The sequence below is a fragment of the Somniosus microcephalus genome, chromosome 26, assembly GCF_052327205.1.
Source record: "Somniosus microcephalus isolate GS21.2 chromosome 26, FLI_Smic_1.0, whole genome shotgun sequence".
Lineage (NCBI taxonomy): Eukaryota > Metazoa > Chordata > Chondrichthyes > Squaliformes > Somniosidae > Somniosus > Somniosus microcephalus.
In genome coordinates this window covers 23,293,983-23,321,629 of record NC_141012.1, presented here as the reverse complement: position 1 = coordinate 23,321,629, position 27,647 = coordinate 23,293,983, and the positions used below count along the sequence as shown (strand labels likewise).

General features: G+C 44.4%; 1 protein-coding gene across 19 annotated transcripts in view; it reads left to right on the top strand.

Annotated features, from left to right (window-relative positions):
- LOC147100348 (neural cell adhesion molecule 1-like) overlaps positions 1 to 27,647 on the top strand; it is a 576,064-nt gene that overhangs the window by 319,531 nt on the left and 228,886 nt on the right. For all 19 annotated transcript variants that reach the window (XM_085967961.1, XM_085967951.1, XM_085967957.1 and 16 more), the window contains exon 2: positions 23,892 to 23,966. In XM_085967961.1, coding sequence (XP_085824087.1) covers positions 23,892 to 23,966 — 75 coding nt within the window. The remainder of the gene's footprint in view (positions 1 to 23,891; positions 23,967 to 27,647) is intronic.

Below are 27,647 nucleotides of genomic sequence, written 5' to 3'. Positions count from 1 at the left end.
CGGCCAGAAGTTTTGTTTAATTCTTTCTCCCTTTGTTTAGTCGTGCCCCTAATGGACATTTCCTGGTTCTAGTGGAAACCTGAAACATGAAGCTATCTCTTTTCAGGAACTGAGTGACCTATTACGATAGCAAAATACTGCAGATGTTGGAAATCCGAAATAACAACAGAAAATGCTGGAAAAACTCAGCAAGTCAGGCAACATCCGTGGAGAGAAATTTGAGTTGACGTTTCGGGTTTGACCCTTCTTCAAAACTGGAGAGAAAAGGAACTAGATCGAAGGCAGGGCTGCGATCGGACAAAAGAATAAAAGAACCAAAAGATGTAAAAGAGATTAGAAGCTAGACGAGATGGTAATAGGCTGTGATTAGGTGTAAAGTGTACTGGCAGGGCAAAAGATAGCTGCCAGGTGTGAGAGAGAAACAAAAGGAAAAGGGGGGGGGGGAAAGGAAAGGAGTGGAAAAATATAAGTGAAAATGAAATAGGGGCCGAGGTTATGATCTGAAATTGTTGAACTCGATATTGAGACCGGAAGGCTGCAGACTGCCTAATCGGAAGATGAGGTGCTGTTCCTCGAGTTTACGTTGAGCTTCCGTAGAACAGTACAAGAGGCCAAGGACGGTGAGGTCCGAGTGGGAATGGAGCGGTGAATTGAAATGACAGGCGACCGGAAGCTCGGGGTCACCCTTACGGACTGAACGGAGGTGTTCCGCAAAGCGGTCACCCAATCTGCGTTTGGTCTCCCCAATGTAGAGGAGACCGCATCGTGAGCAGCGAATACAGTATACTAGATTGCGAGAAGTACAAGTAAATCGCTGTTTCACCTGGAAGGGGTGTTTGGGGCCCTGGACAGTGGGGAGGGGGGAGGTATAGGGGCAGGTGTTACATCTCCTCCGCTTGCACGGGAAGGTGCCAGGCGAAGGGGAAGGGCTGTTTGGGGTGATAGAGGAGTGGACTAGGGTGTCTCGGAGAGAGCGGTCCCTGCGGAATGCTGAAAGGGGAGGGGAGGGGAAGATACGTTTGGTGGTGGGATCACTTTGGAGGTAGCGGAAATGCCGGAGGATGATCCGTTGAATGTGGAGGCTGGTGGGGTGAAAGGTGAGGACAAGGGGAACCCTATCGTGGTTCCGGGAGGGAGGGGCAGGGGTGAGGGCAGAGGTGCGGGAGATAGAACTGACACGGTCGAGGGCAGTGTCAACCACGGTAGAGGGGAATCCTCGGTTGCGGAAAAAGGAAGACATGTCTGAAGCACTGGTGTGGAAGGTGGCATCGTCGGAGCAGATACGGCGGAGGCGGAGAAACTGGGAGAATGGAATAGAGTCCTTACAGGAAGCGGGGTGGGAGGAAGTGTAGTCCAGGTAGCTGTGGGAGTCAGTGGGCTTGTAGTAAATATTGGTCGATAACCTATCCCCAGAGATGGAGACGGAGAAGTCGAGGAAGGGAAGGGAAGAGTCAGAGATGGACCATGTGAAGGTGAGGGAAGGGTGGAAATTGGAGGCAAAGTGAATGAAATTGTCAAGTTCGGGGCGAGAGCAGGAAACGGCACCGATACAATCATCAATGTATCGGAAAAAGAGGTGAGGGAGGGGACCCGAGTAGGACTGGAACAAAGATTGTTCCACATAGCCCACGAAAAGGCAGGCATAGCTAGGACCCATGCGGGTACCCATGGCAACACCTTTGATTTGGAGGAAATGAGTGGAGTTAAAGGAGAAGTTGTTCAATGTGAGAACAAGTTCAGCCAGGCGGAGGAGGGTGGTGGTGGATGGGGACTGGTCGGGCCTCTGTTCAAGGAAGAAGCGGAGTGCCCTCAGGCCATCCGGGTGGGGGATGGAGGTGTAGAGGGATTGTACGTCCATGGTGAAAAGGAAGCGGTTGGGGCCAGGAAACTGGAAACTGTTAAAGTGGCGGAGGGCGTCCGAAGAGTCGCGGATGTAGGTGGGAAGAGACTGGACAAGGGGAGAAAAGATAGAGTCAAGATAGGAAGAGATAAGTTCCGTAGGGCAAGAACAGGCTGAAACGATGGGTCTACCAGGGCAGTCCTGTTTGTGGATCTTGGGAAGGAGGTAGAAGCGGGCTGTGCGGGGTTGGGGAACTATGAGGTTGGTGGCAGCGGGGGGAAGATCTCCAGAGGAGATGAGGTCAGTGACAGTCTTGGAAACGGTGGTTTGATGTTCGGTAGTGGGGTCATGGTCCAGGTGACCTATTGTTCATTTCCAGCATTCTGTGCAGTTCCTTTATTTACCATTCACTACCAATAAATTCTGCTGTGTGAAACAAATGTCCCTGTAGAATAAAGAATGTGTTTAAGACCCGAGAACCTCCAACATAGTCACATTTACTGATGCTGTGCTCCCTATGCATTCAGCAAAAAAGGCCATGTTATATATAGTATCTCTTTCCTGCTCAGTTTGCCTTTTCAGCCTCTTGACTCTCGAGGCTGAATGTGGACAATGTACTCAGATCGTCACAATGCATTTGTAGTGCACAGAAGTTGTCAATTTAATTTACCTGTGCCTCGGATTTCTATTAGTCTACAGTGCAATTATAAGTGAGGATGAGCTGGGAATTGATCCTGCCGGCCCTTGCTAATAGTTCCATTAGTTGCAGAGCTATCCTGGCAGCTGGGACATGAGCACTGTTCTTTTGTTCCTATAAATCTCTTTAAAGTGCCCAATTAGCTTTAATGGGATAAGCTGCGCCTTTGTGATTATTGAAGAATATACACAGTAGCATCAACTATTGTTGCATGGCTATCACAAAATTGCAAAACTTACTACCTTTTTATCTGTTTGACATCAAAGTGCGCCCCAGAAATTTACAATATGGATCAAAAAGAAAATGAATAGACAAGACAATAGCTGTTGCCAAAAAGAGATGATATTCTGAAATCAGGCTATAAAGGTCCTGGATTATAAATATATTTGTGTGTGTATATAATCAGTCGACTGATTGTGCTGCCAATAAATGCAACTTGTGGTTGGTTTAAAAACTACGAGAAGATTTCTTTCATTAGCTTAGAAATTGAGACCACTGATTGTTCTAACTCAAATATTAACTGATTATCAGCTCATCTAACCAACTGTGCATTTTACTATATTCCTTATTCAAAATTTAGTACTAAGGTAAGGACAACACAAGCATTCGAACATTTTCAAAAGGTTTGAACTATTGGGACTCTTTCCACTGGAGCAGAGGAGATTAAATGATAGAGTAAATAGGAAAAGACTATTTCTGTTAGTTGGCGAGGCTGTGACAAGGGATCATCGATATAAAATGGTCACTGAGTGTGAGGAGAGCGGGTGGGAGAATTTCCTTTATGCAAGGAGTTGTTACAACATGGAATGTCTTGCCATTGGGGGTAGTTGAGGCCGAGACCATTGCACCTTTTAAGGGAAAAATGGCTAAACATATGAAGCAAATGAAGATACAGGACTATGGGGAGCACACGAGCAGTGGGACTAGTCCTGGATTGCTCCAACAAGGAGCCAACACAGTTATGATGGGCCAAATGGCCACCTTCTGTATTTTAAACCTCTGGCTCTGAGATCTATTATTCAGACAAAAGGCTTGTGAACCTGTTCCTCTTGGTTATTGCTTATGATCAGCATTGTGGTCATTGTATTGTAAATTATTTCCTGTACCATAAATATCACAGCAAGCTTTCTATTATTTTCATGGTTTAATTATAAAAGGGAAATGAAATACAGCACTATGGAGACAGTCGGAACACACACATACTTTCACATCTGTTTAATTTTCTTTTTTATGGAATTTGGATGTCTGAGGTCTGGAGCTAAAATATGACATTTGTTCCTGTTCCTTATCTCATTGAAACATACAAATTTCTTACAGGGCTTGACAGGGTACATACAGGGAGGTTGTTTCCCCTGGCTGGGGAGTTTAGAACCAGGGGTCACAGTCTCAGAATAAGGGGTCGGCCATTTAGGACTGAGATGAGGAGAAATTTCTTCACCCAGACGGTGGTGAATCTTAGGAATTCTCTACCCCAGAGGACTGTGGAGGCTCAGTCGTTGAGTATATTCAAGACAGAGATCGATAGATTTTTGAATATTAAGGGAATCAAGGGATATGGCGATTGTGCAGGAAAGTGGAGATGAGGTAGAAGATCAGCCATGATCTTATTGAATGGCAGAGCAGGCTCAAAGGGCCAAATGGCCAACTCCTGCTCCTATTTCTTATGTTCTTATTGTGTAAGTGCCATGGAGAAGATTTCTTCTGTATACTGTGTGTAAGAAGATCATAACCCCAGGTTTATGATTTCGTTACACTGAGGTAATCTTCCCCCTCTATATTATTAGTGGTCACAGACATCTAGTGAAGCTAACTAATAATAGCTTTCATTATATGTAATGAAAGGTGAAGTAATTCATTATAACTTTATTTATCCAAGACATTTGTTAGCATACTGTTGTTCAAATGCTTGCAATACAAGCTTGGGAACTGTTGTAAGCATCGTTGTTATACAAGTGCTTAACACATATGAATCAATTTTTCCTCCCCAATGTTTTAACAGAGGTGTTAGCCTATTTAAAATAAATAGGTTAACACTTCCAAAAATAGCAGTGAGGAATTTGAGATGACTGCGTTAAGCATTTGTACAATAATATTCTTAAATTAATTTTCAGGTTACAGTTTCTAAAACTTTAGACTTCCTGTGCGTCATTCCCCAGTTCTCTCTCCCATTTAGAAATCTTATTTAAAGCATTTGTTAAAATATGTGTAGCCTGGCGAAATGGAGCAGCACAGGACACGAACTTTCGTTTTTGGGGTTTTTTATTCTGTATTAATAACTTGGGTCTAGGTTTAGGATGAAATTGTAAATACATAAAACACAGTCGACAAAATACGGCAGTGGCTTGCTGCAAAACAGAACATGAGGCAAACCACAGGTGAAGGCAGTTAATTAACTAACAATCATTATACAAAACAAAACATATCATACCATACATTCGTATGTCCCGTTATCACTTGTCACCTCTTACAAGCAAACAGAAAGTATTAAACTCGTTCGAAACGTAGCCCCAAGGACTCAACAACAATTTTAACAAAGGTTAACACCAGCACATGGTGGGACAATCTACAAGCATCCCCGTGATATCGAGTGATTTGGGAAACAATATCACTTTAAAACTATGTCTGGCTGCACTAAATGCTGTTTTAGTTGTACTTTACGCAGACTAAGTTCATTTCAAAAGTCATATTCACCCCAACTCTCCTCAGAGCACACCCCCCACGCTGGATCTAGAAAATGGAGGCTGTGAAGAAAGGGGAGGTTCCTTTGGCATCACATGGCCCTTCCCATAAACCTTTTCTCCTTTTTTCAAATTCTAAAGGGGAAAATGAACCGCGCCATCTAGTGGACTTAAATATTCACTGCATTTTCCCACTTGGCTACATTCTCCCCTGCTTTAAAGTCAACGTCCTCGGTGACTTAGCACCCGTTTTTCACTTCTTTTACAGCTTCTCGAAAAAATGCAGTACCCAGACTCGATAAAACATGAGAGAACACCTCAGGACTGAGTGAGACTGCATTACAGGCTGACTGAGGCAAATGGTATGGGTTAGGGTTTACCCCAGCATTGGCTCTTTTAGTTCTGCGAGGAGCCGGAATGGGTACCTCAACCTCAGTCCCACACTCAGAAGGATCTGAATGCTCTGGCTCAGAAACAGCCTCTGATTCCTGTACATCTTGGGCGTTACCAACAGGATCATTGTTTACTTTTTCCTCCTGAGTTAACTCTGGATAGGTGACTTCCTCTACCACAACAAACTCAGTATCAGAGGGCTCTGGCAACGATTCTGTCAAAAGAGTGACAGGGGGTACGGTGACAGGGGACTTGGTTCTCGTCCGCCTAGGCTCAGGGACAGGGGTAACACATGGCCTAAGATTAACTCTATGGACCCTTTTTAAAGGACCGCCCTCTACAGGCTCAACTGCATGTGTAGTACCCTGTACCTCCACCACTCTGTACACAGTAGGACCCCACGCATCCTGAATTTTGTTCCTACCCAAAGGCCTGTGTCGTAAGTATACCAACTGACCCACCTCAATGGTTGGACAGTACACTTTGTCTTTGTTAAGTTCAATTCTTTGAGCTGATTTCTTTTCAGTGTACTCTCTTGCCCTTGCATGTGCCTCCTTCAAACGCTCTTGGTGGACAACCAACCACTCATGTTTCTTGTCTAACACTTGCTCCTGACCTAATAAAGCATCTACAGGAAGGTGTGGATGAACCCCGAAAAGCAGATAGTATGGTGAGTAGCCAGTCGTAGCATGGGGTGTTACATTGTAGGCATACACCAACTCAGATAAGTGCTCAGGCCAGCGGCGCTTCTTTTCTGGAGGCAGTGTACGCAAAAGATCATGTAAAGATCTGTTGAATCTCTCACATTGAGCATTTCCTTCTGGGTGGTGTGGGGTAGTGCGGGTTTTCTTTACACCATAAAGCTTACACAGCTCGGCAATGATTTCACTCTCAAAATTTCGACCTCTGTCTGAATGCAATCTTTCTGGGACCCCATACTTCATGAACCACTCTTTGAGAAGGACTTTTGCCGTGGTATCAGCCTTTTGGTCCCGAGTAGGGAAGGCTTGTGTGAATTTAGTGAAAACATCGGTCACCACTAACACATTCTCACGACCATCGGAGGCCGGTTCCAGCATGGTGAAATCTACAGCAACTACTTCAAGGGGCCGGGAGGCTAGAAATGATTTCATAGGGGCATGTATCTTGGGGTGGGGCATTTTTGTCAAAACACACCTCTCGCATTTCTTGACCCACTGTTCCACATCCCCATACATCCCAACCCAAAAACATCTCTGTCTCAAAAGGTTCTGTGTGCGCTCTATTCCCTGATGGCCCATACGATCATGCACACCTTCAAGCACGACTTCTTTCAAACAAGAGGGCAGTAGTAGCTGGTGACACTCACCAACATGGACATCCTCGATTACACGGTACAACAAACCATCTTGCTCACAAATACGGGGCCACTGCTTTAACGTGGATAATACTAGCTTGGATAACTGCGACCTCTCCTTGTAAGTTGGCCTTCGCTGCTCACCCCAAAACTTCCTAAACACGCTGAGGGTGGGGTCTGTGTCCTGAAACTTACGTAGTTCCTCTTTAGAGTAACCGGGAAGTGTTGGTGTGTTACCCTGCGACTCACTACGCTCAGTACTTTCTTCTGCGTCCGAAACACGGATCTGTCTGACTTTACAGCACTTGACTCCTGCTGTCCCTAAGTCTGGTCCTAGAGCTGTTCCCTTGTGAGTGACATTACATATGGCCACACAACCATCATAGTCCGCATCCCCACTGTCTGACTCGGGCTCCCCTGCTAACGGCTGCCTAGAGAGGGCATCTGCTGCTGCATTACAGCGGCCTGGGCGGTACTTGACGTCAAAGTCAAAAACAGCTAACTGAGCCACCCATCTTTGCTCAACAGCACCTAACTTAGCTGTAGAAAGGTGACACAGGGGGTTGTTATCTGTTATGACAGTGAACTTGGAACCTAGAAGGTAACCTCGAAATTTCTCTGAAACAGCCCATTTGAGGGCGAGGAGCTCTAGTTTCATACTGCTGTAGTTTCTGTCATTTCTTTCAGCATTACGGAGCCTCCTACTGGCATATGCTATCACTCTCTTCCTATCTCCCTGCTGCTGGTGGAGGATGGCACCTAATCCTAGGTTACTGGCATCCGTCTCTACAATAAAAGGCTGAGTGAAATCTGCGTAACCTAACACTGGAGCACTGATCAGCTTTTCTTTCAGCTGTTCGAAAGCAGCTTGGCACGCCGCTGTCCATGAACCTTCAAACAACCGTTTTGCTTTTGCTGGGCTGTCTTCCCTAAGGCATGCATTGACTACGTCATGGAGAGGGCCAGCTCGTTTAGAAACATCCTCAATGAACCTCCTGTAATAACTACAGAAACCAAGAAATGACCTCAGATCTTTGACTGTACTGGGGACCGGCCACTTCTTTACGGCGGCAATTTTCTCTGGATCTGTCCCTATACCCTCCCCTGAAATTTGATGCCCAAGGAACCTGACTTCCTGCTGCAGGAAGTGACACTTTTCAAGCTTTACTTTCAACCCTGTCTCTTTCAGTCGTCTTAGAGCTGTCTCAAGCCTCTCTAAATGGTCCGGGAAGGTCTGAGAGAACACAAGGATGTCATCTAAATACACTAATAGGATGTGGAACACTAAGTCGCTCATAGTCGCTTGCATAAGTCGTTGAAAAGTCGCAGGTCCATTACAGACACCAAAAGGCATTCTGAGGTACTCAAAAAGGCCAAAAGGAGTTGTAAAAGCAGTCTTAGGCCTGTCACCTTCACGAACAGCAACCTGGTGGTACCCACTTGCAAGATCAATGGTCGAGAAGAACTTTGCACCATGAAGGGCATCAAAACTCTCGTCAATGCGGGGCAAAGGAAATGCGTCACGTCTGGTTTTTGAGTTTAGTTTCCTAAAGTCAACACATAGTCGTATGTCTCCATCAGTCTTACGAACTACCACTATGGGTGAAGCGTATGAACTATTGCTCTCCTGGATGACACGCTTTCTTAAAAGCTTAGTGATGTGGTCCCTCACCTCTTTGTACAGTGTAGGTGGGATACGACGGTATGGCTCTGTAACTGGTGCGTCATCTACCAAGTTAATCTCATGCTCAACTTTATCAGTGTAGCCTAGGTCCTCATCCTTAAAAGCAAATACTTCCGAATACCTGGCTAAAAGTGCACCTAACTCTGCTTGTTGGCCCTGTGTGCCACCTATGTGTAGTTTGTCCAAAAGCAACTGAATGTCTTGGTCTGTCATCTGTCCTTTTCTGCCAACAGTTACTTCCTCTGTGTCAGCGGAGATGCGTTGAAATCGCACCTCACAGGAGTCCTTGTCTACACACTCTGCCTGAGTCGGAATACCAAGCCTGGTCCTGGGGCTTAACCACACATCCTCCTCAGAGAAATTTACCACCTGCACTGGAAATAAATGTCCCTTTGATTCAACTAGAGTGGGGACAACTACCAGGCCACCTGGCAATGGTGTGTTACCTGGCTCCAACAGCATTTTAGTGCTGCCACCTGACTGAGTTTTAAGTCCCTTTACATAGACTGTAGCTATGGAAGACGCAGGCACATGTACAGCACCCCTACCAGCTACACGGACAGAAGATGACTTTGGAGTGATGTTACACTGTTGTACTTGCTGAAATGCTTCCCTCCAATCTGAATCCAACTTTCCCCCTAGAGTAGTGTCAAACTCAGCATGAACTAGTTGTCTGCATCGGCTGATGATGTTCATACCAATAAGACCTGGTGCTGCAGGCTGTGACTGCTGATGCTCTTTGACTACCAGGAAACCACATTCGGGTAAGGTTATGCCCATAGTTTCAACGTCTAACTCAAGGTAGCCCAAGTAGGGAATGTCCAACCCGTTGGCGGCAGTGATCTTAAGCCACCCGGTTGTAGGCAGCATATCCTCATCCCTCCCAAGTAAGTGCTCTCTGAAAAAAACTTCAGTAATAGTGCTGACTTGGCTCCCGGTATCCAGTAAACAGTTAGCAGTAACCCCCCCAATCTTGAGATCTACTACTGGACATTTACCTACTGCACGGTCAAGAAATCTGTCACGAATACCAGTACTGTTCTGAGAGCCTGCAGGTTTTCCTCGCATTGCCCGGCTCATGGCAATCGAGGGACTTAGTTTTCCTGCACCCCAGCCAGCATTGGTGGATGTGTTTGCTACCTCGTGCTTCTGAGGACACTGTTTGGCAATGTGTCCCGCCCCGTTACACTTAAAGCAAATAGGCTGACCTTCATCAGTGAACTTTGGCTTGGCTCTAGGTTTCCCAACCTTGTCATTACCCGTGTTTTCCTTCTGTAGAGCAAGACCCCGTACTGCCTCTGTTAGTTCCCCGATAGCTTTAGCCTGTTCCGCCACCACTTTAAGAACATCCTGTAAAGTGACAGCCTGGCTGCCTGGTACCCCAATGGCAGAACACTGAAGATCCCTCCCCGTACTGTCACACACTACATTCTTGCTCTTTGCAACTTTAGTGCTACAGGGCTGGTCTTCTAAGGACCATAAGACAGCTTCCTCACGTACATCGAACAGGGTAGACTGGGGGTTGTCTCGTACAAACTTGCGCAACTCTCTCCGGAGTGAGGGATCTCTAACACCATCAACAAATCTGTTTCTGACAACCCGTTTTGTGTCCGGCACAGCATCAGGTGATTGCTTTACCAAAGTTCTAATAATCTGAGAGAGTGCATGTGAGTATTCTCGGAAATCTTCACCCTCTTCTTGCTTGCGTCCATAGAAAGTTTCTAACAGCTGGGACTCACTGCGTTTTTCGGTGAAAGCCCCCCTTAGGTAACTGAACAGGTCACTGGGCTGCTTAGACTCTCCACCCAACCGTAACCTAATTTCCTGTAGGGCTGCCCCCCTCAACAAAGATCGAATGAAATCTACCTGCTCTGCAGGAGTCTGATCTCTAGCTCGTAGTACACTTTCAACCTCTTCAATGAACTCATCAACTGAACGACTATCTTTAGATACCTCACCACTGAATGGTTGGATCTGACGCTCTCTGGGTACATACACATATGACTTGGTTGCCCCATTACCTAGAGTGGCAATAATTGCCATTGCTTGGTCATGGTTTTTTTTCAACTCTGAAATCTGTGCCTTGAGTTCATCTATCTGGTTGCCCTCACCCACACTAGAGGTATTGTCCTCACCATCCGAATTGTGAGCTCCACCCGCCTCCTCAGGAGGGTCTAACATTTTGACTCAGTTCACAAGTCCCTGACAGTCACTGAATGGGATGGCCGCTGCGACGATTCTTCTCCAATGGTGTCCCTCCTCGGTGCCTTGATGGGTCCTCTCCCAGATTGGTCCTGGCGCCCTCTGGATCCCGTCTGTCTGGTCTGGTCCTCCTTAGCAACCCCAGGCAGCACTCTCCGTCCGTCTCCAGGTCCACTTGGCACCACACCGCTCTTCCCCCACTGCCGTATTTTATGTAACTTTCCCAAACCTGAGAAACTCCAAGCTAACAGACCCCACTCCTGGTACCAAAATGTGTAGCCTGGCGAAATGGAGCAGCACAGGACACGAACTTTCGTTTTTGGGGTTTTTTATTCTGTATTAATAACTTGGGTCTAGGTTTAGGATGAAATTGTAAATACATAAAACACAGTCGACAAAATACGGCAGTGGCTTGCTGCAAAACAGAACATGAGGCAAACCACAGGTGAAGGCAGTTAATTAACTAACAATCATTATACAAAACAAAACATATCATACCATACATTCGTATGTCCCGTTATCACTTGTCACCTCTTACAAGCAAACAGAAAGTATTAAACTCGTTCGAAACGTAGCCCCAAGGACTCAACAACAATTTTAACAAAGGTTAACACCAGCACATGGTGGGACAATCTACAAGCATCCCCGTGATATCGAGTGATTTGGGAAACAATATCACTTTAAAACTATGTCTGGCTGCACTAAATGCTGTTTTAGTTGTACTTTACGCAGACTAAGTTCATTTCAAAAGTCATATTCACCCCAACTCTCCTCAGAGCACACCCCCCACGCTGGATCTAGAAAATGGAGGCTGTGAAGAAAGGGGAGGTTCCTTTGGCATCACATGGCCCTTCCCATAAACCTTTTCTCCTTTTTTCAAATTCTAAAGGGGAAAATGAACCGCGCCATCTAGTGGACTTAAATATTCACTGCATTTTCCCACTTGGCTACATATAGCTGTAACAACAACTTGCATTTATATAGCGCCCTTAACACAGTAAAACATCCCAAGGTGCTTCAAAGGATCAAACAAAATTTGACACCGAGCCACATAGGGAAATATTACAAAATAAAATACTGCGGATGCTGGAAATCTGAAATAAAAACAGAAAATGCTGGAAATACTCAGCAGATCAGGCAGCATCTGTGGAGAGAGAAACAGAGTTAACGTTTCAGGTCATAGAGTCATAGATTTATACAGCACAGAAAGAGGCCCTTCGGCCCATGAAGTCCGCGCCGGCCATCAAGCCCTATCTATTCTAATCCCATTTTTCAGCACTTGGTCCGTAGCCTTGTATGCTATGGCGTTTCAAGTGCTCATCTAAATGCTTCTTGAATGTTGAGGGTTCCTGCCTCTACCACCCTTTCAGGCAGTGAGTTCCAGATACCCTCTGGGTGAAAATGTTTTTCCTCAAATCCCCTCTAAACCTCCTGCCCCTTACCTTGAAACTATGCCCCCTGGTTATTGACCCTTCTACTAAGGGGAAAAGTTCCTTTCTATCTACCCTGTCTATGCCCCTCATAATTTTGTACACCTCAATCAGGTCCCCCCTCAGCCTTCTCTGCTCTAAGGAAAACAACCCCGTCTCCCTTCATAGCTGAAGCGCTCCAGCCCAGGTAACATCCTGGTGAATCTCCTCTGCACCCTCTCCAATGCAATCACATCCTTCCTATAGTGTGGTGACCAGAACTGCACACAGTATTCCAGCTGTGGCCTAACTAGTGTTTTGTACAGCTCCATCATAACCTCCCTGCTCTTATATTCGATGCCTCAGCTAATGAAGGCAAGTATCCCATATGCCTTTTTAACCACCTCATCTACCTGTCCTGCTGCCTTCAGAGATCTATGTACATGCACACCAAGGTCCCTCTGATCCTCTGTCCTTCCTAGGATCCTACCATTCATTGTGCATTCCCTTGCCTTGTTAGTCCTCCCAAAATACATCACCTCACATTTTTCAGGGCTAAATTCCATTTGCCACATCTGACCAACCGGTCTATATCGTCCTGTAGCCTGAGGCTTCCCTCCTCGCTATTTACCACTCCACCAATTTTTGTGTCATCTGCGAACTTGCTGATCATACCTCCTACATTCATATCTAAATCATTAATGTACACTACAAACAGCAAAGGACCCAGCACCGATCCCTGCGGTACACCACTGGACACAGGCTTCCAGTCACAAAGACAACCTTTGACCATCACCCTCTGCCTCCTGCCACTAAGCCAATTTTGGATTCAATGTGCCAAATTGCCCTGGATCCCATGGGCTGTTACCACCTTGACCAGTCTCCCATGCGGGACTTTGTCAAAAGCCTTACTGAAGTCCATGTAGACTACATCAACTGCACTACCCTCATCCACACATCTAGACACCCCCTCTCAAAATTCTATCAAATTGGTCAGACACGATCTCCCCCTGACAAAGCCATGCTGACTATCCTTGATTAATCCTTGCCTCTCCACGTGGAGACTAATTCTGTCCCTCATAATTTTTTCAATTTTCGATGACCCTTCGTCAGAACTGGAAAAAGCTGGAGATGTAACAGATTTTAAGCAAGTGTAGGGGCAGGGAAAGGGGGGCAGGAAAGAACAAAAGGGAAGGTCTGTGATAGGATCCTATCTGACGAAGGGTCATCGACCTGAAGCGTTAACTCTGTTTCTCTCTCCACAGATGCTGCCTGACCTGCTGAGTATTTCCAGCATTTCCTGTTTTTATTAGGGAAATATTACGACAGGTGACCAAAAGCTTGGTCAAAGAGTTAGGTTTTAAGAACATAAGAAAGAAGAGCAGGTGTAGGCGGTTCAGAGAAGGTTCACTCGGTTGATTCCGGAGATGAGGGGGTTGACGTATGAGGAAAGGTTGAGTAGGTTGGGCCTCTACTCATTGGAATTCAGAAGAATGAGAGGCGATCTTATCGAAACATATAAGATTGTGAGGGGGCTTGATCAGGTGGATGCAGTGAGGATGTTTCCACTGATGGGTGAGACTAGAACTAGGGGGCATAATCTTGGAATAAGGGGCTGCCCTTTCACAACTGAGATGAGGAGAAACTTCTTCACTCAGAGGGTAGTAAATCTATGGAATTTGCTACCCCAGAGAGCTGTGGAAGCTGCAACATTAAATAAATTTAAAACGGAGATAGACAGTTTCCTAGCTGATAAGGGAATTAGGGGTTACGGGGAGAGGGCAGGGAAGTGGACGTGAGTCTAGATTCGGATCAGCCATGATCCTATTGAATGGCGGAGCAGGCCCGAGGGGCCGTATGGCCTACTCCTGCTCCTACTTCTTATGTTATGTTAGGCCATACAGGCCGTCGAGCCTGCTTCACCATTCAATCAGATCATGGCTGAAGTTTTACGTCAACTCCACTTGAGGAGCATCTTGAAGGAGGAGAGAGGGGTAGAGACGCAGAGAGGTTTAGGGAGGGAATTCCAGAGCTTAGGGACTAGATAACTTAAGGCACAGTCGCCAGTGGTGGAGCGATTCAAATTGTGGATATCCAAAAGGCCAGAGTTGGAGAAATGGTCAACCAGCTCAACAGCTGAAGTCCCCTTCAAGAAGAAATGTTAATTAGCATGTAGAACAAAGGGCATAACAGCAACTAGTTCTCCCTTTTGCTTTTTAATAATTTATTTAGTTTGCAGTTCTTCAAAGTGCATTATCAAAGGCAAAAAACTTTGCACCAATATGCTGCTGTAAGCCACAGAAAAGTAATGCTTCACCATTCTGTTGAATGGTGACCGAACTTGCAAAGATAAAACAACCGACACCAAGGGCTTCAAGTACAATTACAGTGCAACTCAATTTGGGGAATTAGATAGTAAACTTGTGAATGAGACCCAGCAATTGATGAGTGTAGGAGAGACTCAGTCCGAACTCTGTACTGAGATGTTTGAGATTTAAAATTGCAGTGCTGGGAGTGGAAACGTTTCACTACTGTATTATATTGGAGCTATCTGTGAGAAATATCCTAATTCTGCAGGAGAGACACTGAAATTCAGAATGAAAAATCTTCGCATCTGGACAACCTACAGTTCTTATGCTCTGAGTAACAGTTGTGCACAGTAGTACAATGTATTGGTGCAATGATGCAGTGTCGTGGAGTGGTAGGACTTGGGGTTTTATTTGCAAATCCCCACATCCAAATCACTGATGTACACTTTGAACCCCTGGGACACTGCTACCGACTTCCAAACACTCGGGGAAAAATTCAGTATCACCCTGTTTGGGGCGCCATTATCGGCCGTGCGCAAAGTTTAGCACCTGACGCTAATTACTGCCTCCGACGGCAAACTTGGCTTTTATCGCCCCTGGAGGTGATTGGAGCACTAAATCAGGCGCTTCACACCTGTCTTAAGGCGCAAAGTCCGAGGAGTGAGGCGCTACCTCAGAGCGCTTGCGAAGCAAGGAAGTGCATATCAAAAGGAACCTGCAAAGTGCTGCTCAGTACTCAAAACTCCTTCACACAGCGTTGAATCTCTCCAGAAGTCAGTCTCTCTCTCTCTCAGAATGCGTGGTGCACAAATGTCACCAACAAAAAAAGGCAGGAAGCGGTCGCCTTTAAATAGCGTTCCCCCAGTCCCTTTCTGACTGCAAAACGCTCCCCTCAACCTGTCGTTGCTAGCGGCAGGCGGTAAGGCAGGGGGCGCGCTAACGGGGCGTTGCGCACTCGACTGACGTCACGATCTGCCGCCGCAAGAGATTGTGGCGGCAGTGTTTAGCGCCGCCGCAAAATGTCCAGTTAATTTCGCGAGCGGCGCAAACATCACCGCGCCCGGGCGCTAGTTGCTTTGCGCCCTCTTAAGGCGCTAACGGGAGGCACAAACAACTGAATTTTTCCCCCTTAGGAACTGCCCTCAGCTCCTGCTCTCTGTTTTCTCCCTTCTCGACAGTTTTTAATCAAATTTGCTGCCCTTCTCCGAATTCGATACCCCTTCATCGTCTCCAATATTCTCCTGTGTGACACCTTGTCAAATGAAAGTCCATGTACGAAAAATTCTGAAATTGGAACCCATACCCTTTGTGATTTAAAAAAAATGCATTGATTTTTTTAAATAGACATATATTTGAGGGTAAGGCCAATTTGGAACTTAGCCTGTGTTATTTCTTGTAAAAGTAATTATCCTTTAAATTATATTGAATGGAGTTTGGGTACTTTCCCCTCCAAACTTGGATTGAATCCAGCCCAGATTAATGGAATGAAAGCCTTCTCTCTCTGTTGAATGTAAGGGTTCTTAGTGAAATAGGTTTGGACGGTCTCAAACCAGTTCCTGGTTGGCGCAAATCTGTAGCTCAAAACAATTGATAATTTAGTACAATTTGGCAGTCTCGGTCAGAGCAGGATTTTTTCCTGTAATACACAATGATTAATTCCAGTAATTTTTCAGTGAGAACATAATCGCACATCAATTGAATGACACCTGTTGCCAAAAGCAAAGTGCCCTCCACAGACAGCAACAATGGGTCAAGCTGAGTTTACATTGTTTAAAACATAGACATACTAGCTGGGGAGCCCCGCGTTGCGAGGGCAATTTTGGGGCGCTTGGTCTCCCTGCCCCTGTGTGTCCCCCCTCTCCCTGTCATGTCCTCTCCCTGTCCTATCCCTCCCTCCTCTCCCTCCCTCCCCTCCCCTGTCTCCCTCCCTCCCCCACCCCCACACCTCCCCTCCCCCACCCCCTCCCCTCCCCCACTCCCTCCCCTCCACTCTGTCCCTCTCTCCGGCCCCTCCCCTTGCCTAGCGCCTGAGGTCCGGAGCTGAGGTCCCCCGCGTATCGCGCGGCTGATGGACGGCCGCTGTGGGCGGGCGGGCGGCGCATGCGCGGTCAGTGCGGGCGGCGCGAGCCCCCCGCGATTTACCGAGGCCCTCTCTCCCCCCCCCCCCGCGATTTCCCGAGGCTCTCCCCCCCCCCCCCCCGCGATTTCGCGAGGCTCTCTCCCCCCCCCCTATTAAATTGTTATTTAATTCCCTAACACATCATTAAAATATTTACCTTCGTTCCCTAACACACAGAAAGTGTGGGGGTAAAAATTGTGAAAAATCAAGATGGCGGCCACTCACCTCGGTTCAGAAGGATAAGGCCCGCCCACACACGCACCGATTGGTCGACCGGTCAGGTCACCGAAGCGTAGGATTGGTCAATCGTCGAGTCACTCGACACTCAACTGTAGGAAGGAACCCGCCGTCCGATTGGTGGACCTCGACGTCACACGGTCGCTAATGAGATGCTAATGAGTGGAACGCTGAACGTTTTTGGGATACCGCGGGCGGGATTTTTGTCCGGCCGAAACGTAAGCTTTCTTTTGAGGCAACGCGCGCGTCGGTACGCTCTGTAACTTTCAAACGTATAGAGAACGGACAGACAGACGTCGGGACAGACAGAAGAGCCGCTTTATATATATAGATATGCTTATCTAGCTTTCATGTATTAAAGATTTTACATTAAGCAACCTTACTCAAACAAGTAAACTCATTTCATTTTTGTGAAAGAAATAATCTAAATTGCTTCTGTTAGCTTTTTGATATTTAGTCCAGTTTTGATCATTTGTTTTATTAGTTAACAATGGAATAATACTTTCAGAATGAATTGTTTCGACCAGTTGCAGAATTCAGGCGAAGTGGAGCTCACGGTCAGGGAATCATTCACAGCTTTCAGTCATAATTCAGTCAGCATTTTAAAGTCACATATTCTGTCCTTATTTTTCTACAATATGTTTATTTTATAGTAATTATTTTAAGTATCAAAACCTACAACAGTTTGGGAGGTAGAGAAGTATAGTTGATTGGAACACAGGAGTTTCTTTGCAGTATAGTCCCCAAAACTGGGGGATGCAAAACTGAGGTGAACAGTGAGACCACTGGCAGGTGGGTGTCATTGTGGTATGATGAGTTTACCAGGACAGTTGTCATATAATAATATTGAGGAACTGTGGTACAGGTCAGCACAACAGCACATCGCCTTCCCTTCATAAGATTCTGGTATTTGATTTATATATCCAGCTTCTTTCTCCCCCTTCCCCAGAGGTGGGAAGAGCCACAACTCCTTCCCACAGCTCCTCAGGATTGTTGCAGGCGGCTGTGTAGGAGAGTGACGTTGAGGAAATCATTGGAGAGAGCCCTGTCGATGAACACCACGGGCTGTGTGTGATGACCAAGTTGAGGGAGTGGTCCGTGTTGGAGGGTGAGATTGAGGGAGGCAAAGGAATTGGTGGAAACAAGGAAGAGTGAGTTTAGGTGAAGATTAAATCAAATGCTCTTATCTTATTCACCACAAAGACTGCTTATTGCAACCTCTGCAATAGTGTCTGTCACTACCCCTACCTCAGCCCCCCTCCAGCACTAAATGTTTATACATACCTTTGTAACCTCCAAAATAGTTTTTTTTCTGTGTTCTCCTTACTGGCCTCTCATTGAAATCTAACTTGTCCAAATCTCCACTGCATGTATCTCACCATCCCTGTCCTCACAGTACTAAACCGGCTCCCTATCCCTCAATGTCTTAAATTTAAAGGGATTGAGATTCCTTTCGGCCCGTTTTCGAGCCTGAAATGGGCTCTGCACATGAAACGTGTTCCGCAACCGGGAGGTCCAAGGCTGGCCTGAAATTGGGCCCGGACCACATTAATACTACTTGGGTGAGCTGTTGGCACTTATCGTGCCTCCACAGACAGCTCACCCATTTTAAGAGAATGAATATCTCCCAATATATAGCTGAAAGAATATATATTTATTTCAGCCGAGTTTAGAGGCGAGAATCAATGCACTTGTATTCTTTGTACTTTTGTGGTTTAGTTATAAACAATATCTATTGTGTACCTTCTGTAATAACAGCATCTGATCCATTCAAAACTGTTCCGTGATGGGCTTGTAAGTGTGTGTGGTATCCTCAGGGAATGCTGATAGCATCAGGTGAAAGATGTTCCGGAATACTTGACTGAAGGTTCTAAACACTCAAAGAACAAAGCCTTGAACCATTTGTTTTCTTTGAGTTTGAAGTCTACATGATACATATTATCAATAAGATGACAGTAATGGTGAAAAAGTAGAAATGGACCCAGTTTCTTTGTGTCGCAACATTTGCAGTCATTGTGCACTGTACATCTTTCTCTGCAGCACTCTGATGTAGCACATTGAGTGCTCTACAGGTGCTTCAGTGTTTTCACCTGCATGTAAAGTGTTCCCTGTTGCATTTTCTAGCCCATATGCATTCCCAGCTTGAACTGGACAGTTTAACAAAAAGGGTACACACATCCCTGAAAGGAGCGAAGGCAAATCCCGTGCGACTCGTGGTATCTGCCTCAGTAATGCGCTGGCAGAAGCCCAGGAGCAGGTCAAATACTTGTTCAACGTGTCCCCTCAAAGCGGAAGCAATGCGTGTTGTGAGATGGGAGGTAGCTTACAGAGGAGGAAATGCACTTTCAAAATGACCTGTGTGCAGGAGAAAATTTGCAAAATCACCAAAAAAAAACCAAAGCTGAAGAAAGCAATGAGAAGGGAGAAAATGAAGTAAAAATTGTTGCATATACTGTAAACAAAACTGAAACAAAGAAAGTAAAGACATAGCAAAATAAATGCTGAATAATCAATAATCAAATAAAAAAGAACAAGCACATTATATGTTATACATAGAAAACAACACTACCCTCTTGAGAGCAAATCAAACTGTGCTCTTGTGATAGTTTGTGGCTACAAACATGAAGAATTCATAATTAATAAATGAAAGCCTACCATCTTCATTCTAGAGTCCCTTCTTCTGAAAACCCTAAAATAGTGGTGAAACAAGAGGTATCGTTCATTGCGAACTGTTATTGATGAAGTGTCCTGTCGAATCAGTGGATGAGTGTCTTTTGTTGTGGATGTGCTGATGGGCAAAGTGCCCAATCCTGGACCTGCACATACGGCTGCACATATCGCCTTGAAAGCCAGATGAGTTGCCTTATGTGCCAGGTGTTTGGCAGTCAGATCTCGCAACCTCACAACCTCCAACTCATTCACAGCAACCTGGCTGACCTAACACCATCGTGGTCGGTCAGTGGCTGTTTCTTCCCAGGTGTCTGAGTGAATAGTGAAAGATTTTAAGGCAACCTTTAGTATATTGTTAAAAAGTCTTTCATCCTATTTATTTAGGAATTCTGACATTGTTTGACATAAAGACAGTCACAAATATAAAACTGTCTGCTTTTAGCAAAATAAACTATTCATATTCCACTTGTTCCCTGGCTGCAAGCAGTTTTAACTATATGAATTCTTACAACAACATGCAGTGCCCTCCTTCCCGATCTCCATCTTCCACAGACTGAAACTCATCCAAAACTCTGCCACACTGGTCCCATTTTGTATTGAGCTTTGCTCACCCATCACTTTGCTGACTTACACTGGCTTCCTGTCACCCAGTGCATCCAATTTAAAATTGCCATCCTCCTTAGCTATAAATCCTTCGATGGCCTCACCCACCCAGCTTATGCGACCGTCACCAGTTTTAAGCCTCCTACCGTGCTCTGTGGTCCTCTGAGTCTGGTCTTGTGTGTATCCCCTTCTTTCTGCTCCACCATTCAGCCCTCTGCAAAGCTCCTTCTTAAACCTCTCCATCCACCTTTTAAAACCTTCTCAAAACCCATCTCTTCCACCAAGCTTTTGGTCACCTCTACTAACTCTCCCTTAGGCTTGTTCCTTTCTTCCTCTGTGAAGTAGCTTGGGATTTTTTTCCTATTTTTAAAAGCGCTAAATAATCTCTGGATTCTTTAATTGCAACTGTGATTGTGTTGCATAGGATGAGGGGTAGGATGTTAGACCTGTTCTTGGCACTCAGCCAACGCTAGCATGGGGGCAAGCTGATGGAGAGTGTTATGGACTGTTGTGTTTAACTGACTAATAAATACCAATATATATTATATTGCAGTAATTGTATAGAAAAGTATGTGTATAAGGTGGTGTTACTGATTTGATCAAACCTTTTTTTAACTCATTGAAAATTCTGTGATTGATTACAATTCAAGAAATAACGCTGGAAACCACAAAATGCAATTGTTACCTGCTGTACATTTCTGAATGTCAAGTCGCCTGGAAATTACGGAGTGATGTTATCATACAAATGTTTAACAAACACATGAAATTTCTCTCTCCACTATCTTGAAGGTGTTGAGCATTCTCATGATAATGTCACTCAATCATTTCTAGGCTGCTGTATCTATGGAATTGCAAGTTTTATTAAATTTGTGAATGAAACACTGTTTTCTTAGTAAAAATAAATAAATTAGATGGTTAATAAAACACATTTTAGTGTGTCGACAAATTAAGATGATGACAAATGCCTAAATCCCACTAAATGAATGTATTCTATAGTAGCTTAACTGCTGGTCAGTGTGTGTTATTTATCATTGTACAACAGATGATAACTACCAATTCATGGTCAATTTGCAATACAAAATCGTGACGTGTGGCTGTGGGGAGGGCGCGTGGTGCTTCAGTAATTCCTTTTCTTCCTCCTTCCGGAAGCCCCGTAGTTTCTGCGTGGAGCCTCGCCCTGCACATGCGGCAGAGATCAGGAACTCGGTACGTGGGGGAATCACGAGGCAAAGCCATTGCACATCAACTGACAGCAGAGCTAAATGTCGCCATTCAAACAAACCTTTGACCAGCCATTTGCTGAATATATTAATATGACAGAATTATGTTTTATAATCCTTGCAAATTTTCAGAATGATTCATTTTGTTTTTGGACTTGAGTTTCTGCTTGTTTTTATGGACTATTTGGAAGCGTTATGGAAATGTTGAGCAGTTATTGTATCTTGCAGGCAGTGTGCTTATAATTGTCTTTTTGTAATTCTAAACATGTATTAAAAGTTATTTTTATTTGAACCTACCGTAACATTTATTAATACAAGGGTTCATGACCCAGCATAGCTAATATAATTTCAGATGTAGTTAGGTTTCACTGTTAATAGAACACTTTATGAAATATACTGACGGCTGAAGCATTATAATAACCAGAAATTACAATGAATTGCAAAGAATTCTTTTTTTTTTATTTGTCCATGTTAGATTTGGAATCCGAACAGACTGTCGATGCCTAATTGCTATCTTAGCCTCTCTGAGTAGAACTTAATTACAGTACTTAGCTGAGGAAAGTAGCTGCCCTGCAGATAAATGAGATCAGAGACCGAGTCCTCTCATTGCACAGGTCGAAATGACAGCCACTGCAGCAACCAGCAGCACTGAAGAATCGCTTTACCCAAGGGAGAATGTACACAGGCCCTCATTACACATTCCCTGTGCTGTATCTCAGAAGTAAAGGCGTCATGCCCGTCCCCGTTGCCTTGGTTAAAGAGCCAATATGATGAAATGAAAGCAGAAGACATTTTAGATGTCACTGAAATGAGCAATATCCCTGCAGTCTACCCACGCAGGCTGAATGGTATTTTGAATCTGTCCATCTGAACGGTATGCTTCATAAGTAGATCCATCTGAGCACCACCGAGACTCCTCATGCTGCAGCTGACCTCTGCCACCTATATTCAGAATATTAAGATAGATTTAATGAATTAAAAAATCATGTTTAATTCAAAAAAATATTTTGAGAGTGTTTAAAACAAAAGAGAAAAAGATTGCTGAGCCGCACACTGCTTGTACTCCAGGCTCTGTAATGGATCTTTTCGACATTATCTGGCCTGAGTTGGTTCAACAGTAAGCAGATCATTAGATTTGATCACAGTATCTCCTCAATATCAAACCCAGCCTCCTACCCATAAAGAAATGACATTAAATGAAAGGAACCAACCCAAAAAAGGATTGACATTTGAAATAAAATTCCTAAGTCACTCTTACGCGAAGCTTTTATCGAGTAACATAGAAGTTAAGCACCAAGGTGTTAAAACATAATTTGATCGGCCATTTGCTGAATATATTAATATGGCAGAATTTTGTTTTATAAATAATATTTGTCATTTTTATATCCCCTACTCTACTGGTTTGACATTACACAATAGTGCTTCACCCAGAAGGGGGAGTGATGTAGTTGGCAGAGGTCTGTTGCACAGATCATTAAAGGTCACTATTTCTTGTGCTCGTGCTCTTGTTACAGAGCGGGATTACAGAGATTTGCCAATAAATCCCCAGCCCATCTTTTAGACCTGGCAGTATGTGGGAGGGAAGCGTATATCATCTGGAATTTCAAAGGAGATCGATGGAACTCCCAGAAACTGTTAAAAATGGCCCTTTGTGCCATTTCTCCAGAATATTTGACAATCTTTGGGAGATTTGTCAGGAGATCAGAAGAATTTTGGATATCGAGGGATACGGGGATAGTGCAGGAAAGGGGATTTGCGGTAAAAGATCAGCCATGATCTTACTGAATGGTGGAACAGGCCCGAGGGGTCAAATGGCCAACTCCTGTTTTTATGTATCCTACAGAATTTTAGGGCCTATATATATAGTAAGTGGGGGGGAAAAATTCTCTCCTGAAGAGCATCTTTACATGACGTCTAACATGATGCACTGCTTCTGTTTATGGTAGAAAGAATTTGTTTTGATTTCCCATGTGCAACATAACAAACCTATGGACCGTGAAGTTACCAGCCGCACCAATGGAATAAAATATGAAATACGAATGAACATCTTTAAGTTGAAGATATATTTGTAAATCTGTTGATCCAGCGCTCCCTGAATGAAGTCAAGCTTGAAGGAAGCACGGGTCAGAGATGAACCTGTGAAGTGTTGTAGCCCTATAAAGACCATCAGGCTGTTTACAGTGGTTTCTAGTTTTTTTGTCCTTCTGAGGAGTTGCATTTGCTCATTGTACTGGTAGTTTGTGTATTTGTGTGTCTGTGTACTTATCAAACTGGTAGTCTTCGTATCTTCACGCCACACTGGTACGTGAGTTCATGTGTCTAGCCTTTTGCTTTCCATTCACCATGGTACTTCTGATGTTGTCTTTCTACATTAAAGGTGCCATATAATTGCTGATCGTGTGTGTGTGTTCATGTGTCGCACTCGTAGTTTGTGCATGCCCATGTGACGCACTGGTAGTCGGAGTTTTCTCACTTTTTGTTTTTCCTCTTTCAGCCGCACTGCAAGTTGATATCATGCCACCCCAAGGAGAGGTCAGTGTGGGAGAGTCCAAATTTTTTCTATGCACAGGTAAGTTATCTAAGCCGTGTCAATCATTTACAGTAAGGTGAGCAAAATAAATAAATGTGTAGCGCACAATAACAAAAAGATGATTGTAACTGCATAGATACTTTCTACAGCAGCAAAAATCAAGCAGAGCAGCTGATCAAAAAACCTGGGCAACATTCCCCTAAGTAATGAGGTGACAGATAGGTAAGCACCACAAAACTTACATTACTGCGTGATGAAACCTGTCTGCCCTGCTCCAGTGAGTGAACCACCTACTCTTTTGTTTGATGCCTCCTGTTGACTGTGTATGTGTTGCTGATTTTTACCAACCCACGGCCACTTGGTTCACTACGGGAAAGATATCCTCAGTGCACTATGTGTAAATACATTCTCAAATTCTTCTAACGAATGGGTTTATAATGTTGTTGCACAATGAAGTGTTAACTCTGTGAATCTTAACAAGTGCTGTCTACTATAACAAGTCACTGTTTATCAGCACTTGTTCATCACAGTGTGCATGCTGTAGATTGATGGACAGCACTAGCATTGTCAATAACCAGCTCCGTGTAATTCCAGTATAGAGATATTGATTATAGTGCTGGGCCCCCCTCTGGCTTGACACACTGACACACACTTTTATTTTATAACCATAAGATCACAAGATAGATTAAGGTGAAGAAGGTAGTTCAGCCCATTTGATTTTATCCTTCCAGAATACTAACCTTCCTCTCTTCCACAGCTGTGTCTAAATGTTTCTTAAATGAATCCATTGCCCTGGCCCACTCTTCCTGGCAACCCATTGCTGCAATTGATCTTTCTTTGTAAAGGAATGCTTGCTGATGTCTCTCACATTTTCCCTTCACAACCTTGAAACAGTTCACATCCTACTGCCCCAGCACACCTCAAAGTACTGTTTTGGGTTTATCTTCTCTACCCCATTAAGCAACTTGTGTACTTCTACAATGTTCTTTCTGAGATATCTGTTTTCAAGACTGAAGAGCTGTAGCTTAATAAGTTAGTCCTAATGGTACTTCCCTCTAACATCACAGATGTGCCTCATTGTTGTTCTTTGCACTCTCGAGGGCAGAGGTCCCTAGGGGTGGGGGGAGCGAGGAGGATGCCGGGCCTGAACAAACGTCAGTTGGGTGCATTTGATATACAGTTAGGCCCACGCCCAGGAAGGATCACAATCCAGTGAAGGATGAACCTTGCTGCTGTTCTCCCGCAACTGGGAGCGCGCTGTCAGTGGGAGCCATGTGCGGTTGTTGGGGCTCGTGTTCCAATGGCGGCGGTTGCCAAGGACAAGCTGGAGCTCGAGCCTGGCTCAGGCCGAGTGTGCGAATCCATAAGGCAAGGACCCGAGTGGCCAAGCCTTCTCCTGCCGGATGGGGTGACAGCAGCAATGGCTGGGACAGCGGTCACAAACCAAGGCAGGCAGTGCTCTCCTGGCGTGGAATGAACACGCACAGGCCGTATTGGACCCTTTAGCACCTTTTATTTGCCCGAAAAGCAGAGGCTGCATGATCCAAATTCTAGGCCAAAAAGACTTTCTCCAAAACTACTATTGCACTTCTTCGTCTTGTTTCATGACTTCGTTCTCAGAAGACTGTGGCTGAAGACATTTGCATCTCCAAAATATATATAAAATGTATCATATGTATTACGTACAGCCCCTACTTCTGGTTAGTGTCGCACTTACTTCCTGTTACACTATAACTGTCAAACTTCTACAATTTACTGAAATCTCTGACCCACTGTGAGCAACCCCATGGGAAATTTGCTCATTATAAATTGGAAGTTTTGCATATAGCAAGTATTTCCTGTAATCCTGCAACTTCTACAGTCCTTCCTGTCGGCTCTTTTTTGTCACATTTCTCGATCGTTCTTAATCATAGCCAAGTATGTTCTAATGCAACCAAATGTATTTTACTTATCAATGTGACTGATCCTGGCACATGATTAACTCCCAGCCCTGGCCCTCGCAAAGTCCATCTCCAAGCTCCAACTTAGCATTAGGTACACCAAACCAATGGGAACTAAGCTGTTGAATAGAAAATAATCAATCATTTTATCCAGCTTCAAATAAAATTAATTTATTTCAAAAAAGATTCCGTATAGCCCTTGGGTCCTTCTGCCGCATTCTGTGATCCCCAACCTCTCTTACCTCACTTAGTTTGGGCCGTCCACTTATAAATCACTTATTTTGGCCCGTGGTGCTCTCAGCTCCCTTACTGTGGCCCCTGTGGTCCTAGTCCTTTTTTCAACCCACTTATTGTAACTCAGGCCAACTTCTCATGCTGCCCTGATCATTTTTAACTCTTTTCTCACACTCTCATTCATTTTCTCTGTTGCCTCAGTTGCTTTTTAATGAATTAATAGATCATTCACCCTGCCTCTAATAGGCGTTAACCGCAATATAACTCATTGCATTCTGATTGTACAGGTAAGCAATGCCACCAAAAATATAAAGACGAAGGATACAGTGAGAGAACCTCCACAAGATAATCCACAGCAACATGTCCAGTCACACAGATTCCCACAACATCTACAACAGCCTAAGTGACACTAATGAAGAGAAGACAATACAGATAAAACACAGATTATTAATCATAGACCTAGACCAAAAGCACAATAATATAAATGGATTCAAGGCTCCAAAAGCTAGTAATTCAAATAACACACACAGGCCATCACAAAGACAAAAAATGACTTGCTTAGGCCAGAATAGAGATCACTCACCAAATGGAGAAATAATAGGCACATAAAAAAGCAGAAACATCCATCATTCAACCAGCAAAGTCATTCTTCAATTTTCTTCAATAACACTATCAGATCAACTTGTTTTTCTCCTTGAACAGCACTATATAAGTGCTATAAAATGGTTGCGTTGGAGTGAGTTGTGGACGATGTCACAATTCTTGGATTCATCTGATGTTCACTAATACACTACAATAGTGAAGCTTGTGGTATGTCATTTTGATCCCAAGATTGTTAGAAGTTTATATCATAGTCCAATCCTATTGTTTCATGTGGATCACTTTACTTGAATGGACAGATCTTTGCTCACAAGCTACAAACTCCTAAGCCTATACAGAATACCATTGCCAGGATCCTGTAGAGAAATTGAGGATTTATACTGGTGGTTTTAATATGGTTTCATGCAATCCAGATTTTTGCACACTTGAACTGAACCAAATGTTTAAACTCTAGGCTGGTCTAATCTTTGGAACCTACAGTGAAATGAGTGAGCGGAGGAGACCCGGGAAAGAGCAGGCTGTTCTTGAACGCCATTCCATTCCTGAAATGATTTATCCTTCGCACAGGCAAAAATAGGAATGATGTCTCACATGTGATATTTAGCACTTAATCAGAAAGCGCATGTGACATTCTAGCACATAAAGCTATTCCACGCACGTGTCAAGAGTCTGCAAGGGAATACAGACCGATAGCATCAACCAAATATTTCACTTGGGATTGTAATTTACAGGCACTTTTATAGCCATGCAAGACCATAATTCATGAGTCATGGATCATTTGTACTCCTCAAGGAATACCCAACATTTAATAGTGAGGCTTCCTCTGCAGCATTGACTAATGAGAACCTAAAGAAGACATTTTCTCTTCAGTCTCCATCTGTTGTAGTTTGAATTTCTTTTGTGCTTTTGAGTGCTGTACCAGACAAGATCACAACACAGTGCCATA